Raw genomic sequence first — 12,662 nt, 5'->3', positions numbered from 1 at the left:
TGATTGGGAAACTTTTGTGGACCGACTCGACCAATACTTCGTAGCCAACGAGCTAGATGGGGAAGAGAGCGCTGCCAAATGAATGGGCGATCCTCCTCACTGTCTGTGGGGCACCAACATATGGCCTCATGAAGAATCTGCTCACTCCAACGAAACCCACGGAGAAATTGTACGACAATTTGTGCACACTGGTCCGAGAGCATTTGAACCCGAAGAAAAGCATTCTGATGGCAAGATACCGGTTCTACACCTACAAAAGGTCTGAAGGCCAGGAAGTGGTGAGCTTAGATGCCTTGCAGGACATTGCAAATTTGAAGGACATTTGGAGCACATGCTCAGAGACTTTTTTGTACTTGGCATTGGCCCCGAAGCCATACTTCGCAAACTTTTGACTGTAGAGACCCCAACCTTGAGTAAGGCCATAGCGATAGCCCAGGCGTTCATTGCCACCAGTGACAATACGAAGCAAATCTCTCAGCACACGAGTGCTGCTACAAGTTCTGTGAACAAAGTGATGTTGTTTTTGAATCGTAATGTACAGGGCAGATACCTGCAGCTGCACGTCCACAGATGTCTCAGAGTCCACCATCAAGGGTGATGAATGCAAGGCCATTAACACCTTGTTGGCGTTGTGGGGTTGATCATCATTTTCATTCATGCCGATTCAAAGAATACGTTTGCAAGGGCTGTGGAACAATGGGACACCTCCAACAAGTGTGCAGGCGAGCTGCAAAGCCTGTTAAACCTGAAAACCACCATGTTGCAGAGGAGGACAGATTCACAGAGGATCACAATGAACCAGAACCTCAGATCGAGGAGGCACACATGGGGTGCACACATTCACCAGGAATTGTCCCCCGATAATGCTGAATGTTGAATTAAATGGACTTACGGTGTCGATGGAGTTGGACACAGGCACGAGTCAGTCCATCATGGGCAAAAAGACTTTTGAAAGGTTGTGGTGCAACAAGGCCTCAAGGCTAGTCTTAAGTCTAATTCGCACGAAACTAAGAACTTACACGAAAGAACTGATTCCTGTAATTGGCAGTACTACCATAAAGGTCTCCTATGCTGGAGCGGTGCACAAGTTACCACTCTGGGTGGTACCGGGCGATGGTCCCAAGCTGCTTGGCAGGAGCTGGCTGGGAAAGATACGCTGGAACTGGGACGACGTCCAAGCGCTATCGCCCGCTGACGACACTTTGTGTGCTCAGGGCTTAAACAAATTTCCTTCGCTGTTCGAACCAGGCATCAGGAAATTCCAAGGAGCAAAAGTTCAGATCCACCTAATTCCGGGGGCATGACCCATCCATCACAAGGCGAGAGCAGTACCGTACATGATGAGAGAAAGGGTAGAGATCGAGCTAGATCGGCTGCAATGTGAGGGCATCATTTCCCCAATCGAGTTCAACAAGTGGGCCAGTCCGATCGTCCCAGTCCTCAAGGGAGACGGCACCGTCAGAATCTGTGGTGATTACAAAGTAACTATCAATCGTTTCTCCCTGCAGAACCAATACCTACTACCAAAGGCCAACGACCTCTTTGCAACGCTGGCGGGAGGAAAGACATTCACAAGGCTGGATCTGACTTCAGCCTACATGAAGCAGGAACTGGAAAATCATCGCAGGCCCTCACCTGCATCAACATGCACAAAGGTCTTTTTCTTTATAACAGGTGCCCGTTTGGAATATTGCCGCCGCCGACCGGATTCCAGAGAAACATGGAAAGTTTACTGAAGTCAGTCCCGCACACCGTGGTCTTCCAGGACGACATATTGGTCACAGGTCGGAACACAGTCGAGCATCTGCAGAACCTGGAGGAGGTTCTTAGTCGACTCAACCGCGTGGGGCTCAGGTTAAAATGCTCGAAGTACGTTTTCCTGGTGCCTGAAGTGGAGTTCCTGGGAAGGAGGATTGCGGCGGATGGCATCAGGCCCACCAACGCAAAGACGGAGGCAATCGAGAACGCACCGAGGCCACAGAACGTGACGGAGCTGCAGTCGTTTCTGGGACTCCTGAACTACTTTGATAACTTCTTACTGGGTCTCAGCACATTGCTAGAACCACTGCATGTCTTAGTACGAAAGGGGGATGAATGGGTTTGGGGCAAAAGCCAAGAAAATGCCCTTGTAAAAGCAAGAAAATTGTTATGCTCAAACAAATTGCTTGTGTTGTATGATCCATGTAAGCGTTTGGTACTAGTATGTGATGTGTCGTCATATGGCATCGGGTGTGTATTGCAACAAGCTAATGATTTCTGGAAACTGCAACTAGTTGCTTATGCATCCAAGAGTCTGTCTAAGGCTGAGAGAGCCTACAGCATGAATGACAAAGAAGCATTAGCTTGTGTCTATGGGGTAAAGAAAATGCATCAATACCTGTTTGGGCTAAAATTTGAATTGGAAACTGACTATAAGCCACTTATATTCCTGTTCTCCGAGAATAAAGGGATAAATACCAACGCATCGGCCCGCATCCAGAGATGAGCGCTCACATTGTCCACATACAACTGCGCCATCCGCCACAGGCCAGGCACAGAAAACTGCGCCGATGCTCTCAGTAGGCTGCCATTTCCCACCACGGGGATGGAAATGGTACAGCCCACAGATCTAGCCATGTTTATGGAAGCATTTGAGAGTGAGTAATCACCCATCACTGCCTGGCAGATCAAAACCTGGGCAAGCCAGGACCCCTTATTATCTCGAGCCAAAAGATGTTTGCTTCATGGGAGCTGGTCCAGTGTCCCAGTGGAAATGCAGGAAGAGAAAAAGCCATTCCAGCGGCGCAAAGATGAAATGTCTATACAGGCAGATTGCCTTCTGTGGGGCAATCGAGTAGTGGTCCCCAAGGGCAGAGCCACCTTCATCAATGACCTCCATGGTACCCACCCAGGCATCGTAATGATGAAAGCGATAGCCAGATCCCACGTGTGGTGGCTCGGTATCGATGTGGACTTAGAGTCCTGCGTTCACAGATGTAATACATGCTCGCAGTTAAGCAATGCATCCATGGAGGCGCCGCTAAGTTTATGGTCTTGGCCTTCCAAACCGTGGTCCAGGGTACACGTCGACTATGCAGACTCGTTCTTGGGTAAAATGTTCCTTGTGGTTGTAGACGCATACTCCAAGTGGATGGAATGTGAGATAATGTCGGCTAGCACTTTCGCTGCCACTACTGAAAGCCTGCGGGCCATGTTTGCCACACACGACCTACCCGATGTCCTGGTGAGTGACAACGGGCCATGTTTTACCAGTACTGAGTTCAAAGAATTCATGACCTGTAACGGGATCAAACATTTCACATCTGCCCCATTTAAACCAGCGTCCAATGGTCAGGCAAGGAGAGCAGTGCAAACCATCAAGCAAGGCTTTAAGAGGGTAACTGAAGGCTCACTGCAGACTCGCCTATCCCGAGTCCTGCTTAGCTACTGCATGAGATCCCACCTGCTGAACTGCTCATGAAAAGAGCACGTAAGACAAGGCTCTCTTAGGTCACCCTGATCTACATGAACAGGGAGAGAGCAGGTAGCTTCAACAAAGTGCGTACCATGATAGCACAAATGTGTCACGCGAGATTGAAATCAATGATCCTGGATTTATATTAAATTATAGACAAGGTCCCAAGTGGCTTCCTGGCACTGTCATGGCCAAAGAGGGGAGCAGGGTGTTTCGGGTCAAACTTTAAAATGGACTCATTCACCGGAAACACTTGGACCAAATCAAACTCAGATTCACAGACTGTCCTGACCTTGGACCCTACCTTTTTTGATTCCCCCAACATACACACCAGTGGCAACCGGCACCACAGTTGACCACGAAGCAGAACCCATTATCAACAGCAGCCCAGCAGGGCCCAACACACCAGGCAGCCCAGCAAGGCCAGCTGCACAGCAGCCCAGCAAGGGCCCAGCAAATGATTCAACAACACCAGCTTTCACACCGAGATGATCAACCAGGACAAGAAGGGCCCCAGATCGACCCACATTGTAAATAATTACACTATTGCCTTTGGGGGGGGGGGGCGGGGGGTAGTGTTGTTATATATGTAAACTTGTATTTACTCTGTACAGCCACCAGAGGCTCATCCCCAGGAGTCCCAAGGGATCCCATAATCCCTTGGGAGCACAGGTATTTAAGGAGGCTTCACAGGTTGGAGAGGCACTCTGGAGACCTGCAATAAAAGACTACGGTCACACTTTACTTTGAGCTCAAGGTGTTCAGTCTGACTCTTTATCCATACACTACAGGTTCAAGCCCCACTCCAGAGACTGGAGCACTTAATCTCGGCCGACACCTCAGTGTAATACTGAGAGTACTGCATCATTGGAGGTGCCAACTTTTGATTGAAACGTTAAATTGACGCCCTGCCTGCACATTCAGGTGAACATAAAAGTTCCTTTTGCACTATTCACAGTGAAGTCTTCCAGTGTCCTGGCCAAGATTTCTGTCTCAACCAAAAAAAATAAATCAGATGAACTAGTCTTTTATCTAATTGCCATTTGTGAGAATTGTGTGCAAATTAGCTGTCACATTTGCCCATACAACAGAAACCCCACAATGTAAACATAATTCATCGTATGTGAAGCACTTTGGGACATTTATCAAAGCCGTGAAAAGGCACTATATAAATACAAGTTCTTTCTAGTGTTGGTAATGATTATTTGTTCTTCTAGATCCATGTCGGATAAGCACTTGATAGATGGCAGTGATATAAGGCCCAAGTTTCCACATGATTTGCACCTGATTTTTAGGAGCAACTGGTGGAGAACGGACTATCTTAGAAATCGCAATTCTTCACATTTTTTTTCTGCAGTTCTAGTCAGTTAGAACAGTTTCACTTTGGAACAGAATTTTTTCTTCAAAAGGGGGCGTGTCCGGCCACTGATGCCTGATTTCAAAGTTTCCACAATGAAAACGTACTCCAAACTAAGTTAGAATGGAGCAAGTGAAGATTTTTGTAGAACTGAAAAAACCTTGTCTACACATTAAAAAATCAGGCGCAGGTTACAAATTAGGCGTCCAGAACGAGGTAGGGGGGGGGGAGGGAGGGGAGGGGGGGGAGGGGGGGGAGAGGGAAGTCATTACATTCTATAATAAATCCTTATTTATACTTATACAAATATTATACAAATAAATCCAACCTGAATAAAAATTTATAAGCAAAGAAAAGATTAAATAAACCATCTTCCTACCTGTGTGAAAGTGCTTCAGCCAGGGAGAATGCTGCAGGAAGCCTCACAAGTTGAGGCAGCCGTTCGTTCCCGCGGGGGGGGGGAGGAAGCCGTTCCCGATGGCGGGCGGGGGGGGGAAGGAGACAGTGAGAAGGCTGCAGGAAGCCTCACAAGTTCAGCAGCCATTCCCGACGGCAGGGGGGGGGAGGCCATTGGGAAACGACTGCCTCAACTTTCTGAGGCTTCCTGCAGCCTTCTCACTGCTGCAAGAAGCCTCAGTGCTGATGGCAATGTGCTTTCATTAAAAAATGTTCAAAAATTAAACAGCTACAAAGAACTACAAAAATGGCCGAGTGCCAATGTTTCCTTCACACTGCGCGTGCACGCGCAGGGTTGCCGGCAGGAAAAAAACTAATTTAAATGGTACCCGCTCCCTCCCACTTACAAAATTGGCGCGAGTGGTAGGCTCCGCCCCCCTGGGCGCCGCGCCAAGCTGCCATGAAGCTGCAGGGTGCTCCAGAATCACGCGTTTTTTTTCCGGCGCCGTTTTCAGTGTGAAAAACGGGCGCCCAGCTCGGAGGGGCGCCCGTTTTTTATCGTGTGGAAACTTGGGGCCATACAGTCTACATCAAATAATTCAAAATTGTTTTTACACTAAAAAAATGAATTACCAATAAATTGAATTAAGCAAAGTAAACAGCACAGCAAAGTGGGATCAGATCATTTTTAATAAGCAACTTAGCAATGTGGTAGTGAGAAATAATAATTGGTCTACACAACTTACCAATGGTGGCAGAGATTGCGAGGTAGGAAAAGGCTGTCCAAATAATGGCCGACAAGGTTCCCTTGGGAATGGATACAGCGGGATCCTATAAATGCAATGCAATGGGAATGAGGCTGTACAATATACAAGGAGGCTACAGATTGCAGGCAGAAGAGGATATTCACCTGATGAGTTAACACTCACATTGGAATATAATGCTCCATTAAACCCATTACTTGTTCTTAATACCCAATTCATTTTTAGTATACATTTAAACAGAATGAATTCAGAATATCAATTAAATATCCTGCAGGTATTCAATTTATGATGTTGATCAAGATGTCACCATCATCACAGGTAGTCCCTCGGAATCGGGGAAGACTTGCTTCCACTCTAAAAATGATTCCTTAGATGGCTGAACAATCCAATATGAGAACCACAGTCCCTGTCACAGGTGGGACAGATAGTCGTTGAAGGAAAGGGTGGGTGGGACTAGTTTGTCGCATGCTCTTTCCGCTGCCTGCGCTTGATTTCTGCAAAGCTCTCGGCGATGAGACTCGAGATGCTCAGCGCTTTCCCGGATGCACTTCCTCCTCTTAGGGCGGTCTTTGGCCAGGGACTCCCAGGTGTCAGTGGGGATGTTGCACTTTATCAGGGAGGCTTCGAGGGTGTCCTTGTAACATTTCCTCTGCCCACCTTTGGTTCGCTTGCCGTGATGGAGTTTCGAGTAGAGTGCTTGCTTTGGGAGCTTCGTGTTTGGCATACAAACGATGTGGCCTGAGTGGTCAGGATGTAGAATCAGTTTGGGTGGAGATAAGAAATAATAAGGGAAATAAGTCAATGGTGGGAGTGGTCTATGGGCCCCCAAACAGTAGCCACTCTGTAGCACAGAGTATAAATCAAGAAATAACGGAGGCTTGTAAGAAAGATACAGCAATAATCATGGGCGATTTTAATCTTCATGTTGATTAGACAAATCAAATTGGCAAAGGTAGCCTGGAGGAAGAGTTCATAGTGTGTACATTGGATGGTTTCTTGGAATACATTGTGGGACCAACCAGGGAGCAGACTATTTTAGATCTGGTAATGTATAATGAGTCTGAATTAATTAATGATCTTGTAGTGAAGGATCCTCTTGGGAAGAGTGATCATAGCAAGAAAGAATTTCACATTCAGTTTGAGGGTGAGAAAGCTAGGTCTCAAACTAGTGTCCTGAACTTAAATAAAGGTAATTACAAAGGTATGAAGGCAAAGTTGGTTGAAGTGGACTGGGAAAATATATTAAAGGGTAAGACTGTAGAAAAGCAGTAGCAAACATTTAAGGAGATATTTCATAACTCTCAGCAAAGATTTATTCCATTGAGAAAAAAAGATGCTAAGAGAAGGATGAACCATCCCTAGCTAACTAAGGAAGTAAAGGATGGTATCAAATTGAAAACAAAGGCATACAATGTTGCAAAGGACAGTGGAAGACCAGAGGATTGGAAAATTTTTAGAAATCAGCAAAGGACTAAAAAAATGATAAAGACAGAGAAGATAGCATATGAGAGTAAACTAACAAGAAATATAAAAACATACAGTAAGAGTTTCTACAGGTATATAAAAAGGAAGTGAGTAGCTAAAGTAAATGTTGGTCATTTTGAGGATGAGACTGGAGAATTAATAATGGGAAATAGGGAAATGGCAGAGACTTTGAACAAATATTTTGTATCGATCTTCACGGTAGAGGACACTAAAAACATCCCAATAATTGATAATCAAGGAGCTATTGGGGTGGGGGAGGGGCGAAATTGAAACAGTCACTATCACTAGAGATAAAGTACTAGGCAAACTAATGAGACTAAAGGTGGACAAGTCCCCTGAACCTGATGACCTGCATCCTCGGGTCTTAAAAGAAGTGGCTACAGAGATAGTGGATGCATTGGTTGTAATCTACCAAAATTCCCTGAATTGTGGCGAGGTCCCAGCGGACTGGAAAACCGTACATATAACACCCCATTTAAGAAAGGAGGGAGACAGAAAGCAGGAAACTATAGACCAGTTAGCCTAACATCTGTCATTGGGAAAATGCTGGCGTCCATCATTAAGGAAGTAGTAGCAGGACATTTAGAAAATCATAATGCAGTCAAGCAGACTCAGCATGGTTTTATAAAAGGGAAATCATGTTTGACAAATTTGTTGGTGTTTTTTGACCAGAGTAGATAAAGGGGAACCAGTTGATGTTGTGTATTTGGATTTCCAGAAAGCATTCATTAAGATGCCACACAAAAGGTTACTGCACAAGGTAAGAGCTCTTGGGTTTGGGGGTAATATATTAGCGTGGATAGAGGATTGGCTAATTAACAGAAAACATTTTCAGGTTGGCAAACTGTAACTAGTGGGGTGCCACAGGGATCAGTTCTGGGGCCTCAACTATTTACAATTTATATTAATGAACTGAATGAAGGGAGCGAGTATAACGTAGCCAAATTTGCTGATGATACAAAGATGGGTGGGAAAGCAAGTTGTGAGGAGGACAGTTTTGGTCTCCTTACTTAAGGAAGAATGTATAATTTGAACCTCCCTTATCCAGAACCTTCGGGATCTGGTCTGTTCCAAATGAGGGATATTTCCGGATATGTTTTCAATGGTATACAAACCGAGGTGTCGGCGGATCGTCAGGCCCCCATTGTCGGCTCCGAAGTTGGGTAAATTTATTTTTCATTGATATTTTTCACCAGCCACATTGTGCGCATGTGCCACCCAGTGGCTGGGAATGGTTCCGAACGAGGGGTGGTTCCGGATAAGAGAGTTACGGATAAGGGAGGTTCAATCTGTACTTGCATTGGAGGCAGTTCAGAGAAGGTTCACTAGGTTGATTCCTGAGACGAAGGGGTTGTCATATGAAGAAAGGTTGAGCAGGTTGGGCCTATACTCACTGGAGTTTAGAAAAATGAGAGGTGACCTTATTGAAACATATAAGATACTGAAGGGGCTCAACAAGGTAGATGCAAAGAGGATGTTTTCCCCTCATGGAGAAATCTAGAACTAGGGGGCATAGTTTCAGAATAAGGGATCACCCATTTAAAACAGAAATGAGGAGGAATTTCTTCTCTAAGAGGGTTGTGAATCTTTGGAATTCTATACCCAAGAGAGCTGTGGAGGCTGGGTCTTTGAATATATTTAAGGTGGAGAAAGACAGATTTTGAAATAAGAGAGTCCAGGATTATGGGAAGCGGGCGGGGAAGTGGAGTTGAAGCCAGGATCAGATCAGTCATGATCTTATTGAATGGCGGAGCAGGCTCAATGGGCCAAATGGCCTACTCCTGCTCCTATTTCTATATTCACTTTCAACTTTGGGAGTGATATTCCCAACAGTCTAATACTCTCTAAAGACAGCAATCCTAAGAGCACAGATTCAATTTTTCATAGCAGATGGAGGTTACTAGTTTCTGACTTAGGCTTATAAAAATGGATTTGTGGACTGATCACAAAAAGACCAATTCAAGAAACAACTAGGTATGTTTCTGGAGAAAGAGGGAGTGATATGTTAAAAAGGTGAGAACATGAGGTTGATATGAACCAAAAAGGAACATGCTTGTTTGCCCAAACGATCTTTACCGGCTCCTAAACTTATTTTTAATGTTCTATGTTCGAAGAGTTGAACCCACCCATCCTGGTTGTGTCTGAATCAGATTTGAACAGGCTTTCAGAGGTATAATTCAACTTCTTAATTCCAGAATAGATTGAATATTTTTCTCAAGATAGTTAGTACTGGGCCAGATGAACAACTCAGAGCAAAGGCTCATTTTCACCATTATAATAGAATTAGACTTGGACCTGGCTTCAAGTTTGAGAAGCTAGGGACAGACTAGGTCAAACTGGCCTGATAATCTAACCAAAGATTGCTTCTCCCACGCCTACAATGAACATTGTCCCTTTTGGCAGCTCCAATGTTGCCTTCCCAAACCTTTCATTCTGCCTTGTGCTACACCCCAGATAGATTTTGTTCATGCTACGCAGGCTTTTAACTTAACAACCCGATTTTAACTTAACCTGCCTGGCGGGAATGGGACGGGCTTGGGTCAGAGGGCCGTTTTACACCCGTCCGCTTTTAAACATTTAATATTAATTGATAAACTGAGCAATATAAACTTGAAAATGAGCCAGTTTGTTGTTCCATGGTTGTTTAACATTCCTACTCTCTCTCCAGTAATATTAGGAAGTTGAATTCTCAAGTACATGAAGGTCCCCAATCATGTTGTCATGTTACATGATGCAGGGGGAAGATTCTACACAAACATCTAGTCCAAGGCTGCTTCTGAACCAGGAGTTTAAATCATAAACAAGTATCAAGAACAAAACACCATTAAAATGCAGTTATCTTCCTTCACAATACCTAGCAATATTTAGTAATTAAGATGAATATAGCTCCCTTTTAAAGCACAAAAGCCTGATATATGCCTCTTCATTCAAGAATCAGTTAACGGTTTTAGCCGTTATACCAGATATACTTTGCTCCAGTTGTGAACGTAAGTGAAGAAGTTGGTGCAAGTACAAAAGGGAGAGCCCCCGACTTGATGGCATAGAAACGAGAAGAAAACATACCCGTGGATTTATGTATTCATTCAGAGTGTTTTGAATTACCTTCAAGTCACCGGAGATGTTCGCCCCTGCCAGGATGCCAGTTGCAGAGGGGAAGAAAATGGAAAACATGCCAAAGAACGATGCATCATCACCTCGCCAGTTAGGCAAAAAGTTCTGGGCAAATATATCAGCTGCAAAGCAAAATCAGTACCACAGTGAATAGATAAAGTGGGCTGAACAAAATCCACTCACCACCCTCCTACACACAGTAATACATAATGTGATGACATCACCACATCCCCTCACATGGGTGCTGCGATCAATTGTAAAACAATCGAAGCAAACTCAAAATTGTTTGCTATAGTTTGAAGTTACCAATGTGACAGCAATCCATAGCAGGCTGTTCAGTGAATGGATCCTATCAGCAAATCCTTTAACCAAGCAGCAATGCTCCTTATATTTGTCAACACCGCTTCATTCTGCAGTGTCTCTTGTTTTCTCTTCCGCACGCAGAGTGGACAGAGAGGAATGTGTTTATTATTGTATCGGAATTGAGAGTTAAATTAATCAAAGCATTCTGGTGTAACAATAGAAGATTGAAATCAGAACTCCAAAAATGTGATACAGCTAACCCCCACCTCGCTTCTCCTCTCCTCTCCCAAAGGCACTGACTGATGTTGAGGTTAATGCTCCATGGATTCTGGCTGCCCTCCGGTACTTTGCCCAAGTGGCAGTTCTTTATTTGTGAGCTTGGACAGTGAGGATTGTCAGGTTCAGTGTTCATCCATGGGAAGTCAAGCCATCCTCACTCAGTATCCACAGCTGTCCATTTTCCAGCAGAGGTCAATGGACAGCAGTCAGGAGCAGGAAACCAGAATGATTTTCCTTATCCCTAACTCAGGGCACTGAGGCCAGCTGTAGCCCTCCAGATTAAACACATCATATGCAGAACAATGGGGAGGAGAGGGAGTCTGTGCTCCAATGTACAGAGTCAAGTGCATCAGGTATCAATGCACAGTGCCACAAGGCTGCTCAATAAATTGGCTATATTTATTTAGAGGAATGGCGATCAAAAAACATAGCTTGAAAATAAGGCACCTCTACAGGTGAGAAATGTCAATACACACCTCTATAACTGAAGAAGCCTTTGGCTTGTCTTTCTTTTGATGCTGGGATTAAGGTCCCCACAAAGTAGTTTGCAAAGGAAATCATGATCACAAAGAAGAAGCCAACTTGTGCCTATCAGAAAGAAAGAGAGGGTATTCTTTGAGGCAAAAAACACTGGGTTAAAAAAACTCAGCCCTGCATTGTTTCTGTCTGCCCCTATTCATTTATATTATTTCCCTTGCAAACTGCTCACCACTAACTGGGAGTGAATGGATACTTTGGGTATTGACCTCTTTACAACCACCACCAGTACAACTGGTAATACGCTGGCAGGAGAGCCAATTAAGTGGAGGAATCAAACAATGCTAAGTTATCCCTTCCTTTCTCATTGAAACATATAAGAGGTGGATTGACAGGGCAAATGCTGAGAGATTGTTTCCCCTGGCTGGAGAGTCTAGAACTAGGGGGCTTAACCTCAGAATAAGGGGCCGGCCTTTGAAGACTGCGATGAGGAGGAATTTCTTCACTCAGACGGTTGTGAATCTTTGGAATTCTCTACCCCAAAATGCTGTGGATGCTCAGTCATTGAGTATATTCAAGGCTGAGATAGATACATTTTTGGACTCCAGAGGAATTGGGGATATGGAGATAGGGTAGGACAATGGAGTTGAGGTCGAAGATCAGCCATGATCTTATTGAATGGTGGAGCAGGCTCGAGGGGCAGTGTGGCCTATTGCTGCTCCTAATTTTTATGTTCTTTCCCTCCCTGGATGAAATCCATTGCTTCAGCACAGAGCTATATCTAGCAGCTCTAATAAGAATGGTGAGATACCAAAATGTTAAGTTTCTCATATTGAATCTTATTAAATAGCATGAGAAAAAAAGTATCGAATCTGAAAATAAGCTTCAATGAGTACCAAATGTTTCCTATGATGTAACCATCACAAAAGGTACTACAGGTGTTATCACATTATCCAAGAGACCTTCAAGCATTCTACACTGTAGAACTCTCTCCCTAAATCCTGTCACTTTGCTCCTCAACCACAACATGAGAAGT

The 12,662-nt window shown here is 44.6% G+C and overlaps 1 protein-coding gene across 1 annotated transcript in view; it reads right to left on the bottom strand.

Annotated features, from left to right (window-relative positions):
* The window catches only part of slc12a3 (solute carrier family 12 member 3), a 77,147-nt gene that overhangs the window by 34,002 nt on the left and 30,483 nt on the right, over positions 1–12,662 (bottom strand). The window contains exons 7-9 of the mRNA XM_070897903.1: positions 11,626–11,737; positions 10,559–10,689; positions 5,954–6,038 (exon numbers count right to left, since the gene is read on the bottom strand). Coding sequence (XP_070754004.1) covers positions 5,954–6,038; positions 10,559–10,689; positions 11,626–11,737 — 328 coding nt within the window. The remainder of the gene's footprint in view (positions 1–5,953; positions 6,039–10,558; positions 10,690–11,625; positions 11,738–12,662) is intronic.

This window comes from Pristiophorus japonicus, chromosome 13, assembly GCF_044704955.1.
Source record: "Pristiophorus japonicus isolate sPriJap1 chromosome 13, sPriJap1.hap1, whole genome shotgun sequence".
Classification (NCBI taxonomy): domain Eukaryota; kingdom Metazoa; phylum Chordata; class Chondrichthyes; family Pristiophoridae; genus Pristiophorus; species Pristiophorus japonicus.
The sequence above is the reverse complement of the archived record's forward strand: the minus strand, read 5'-3'. Positions and strand labels throughout refer to the sequence as shown.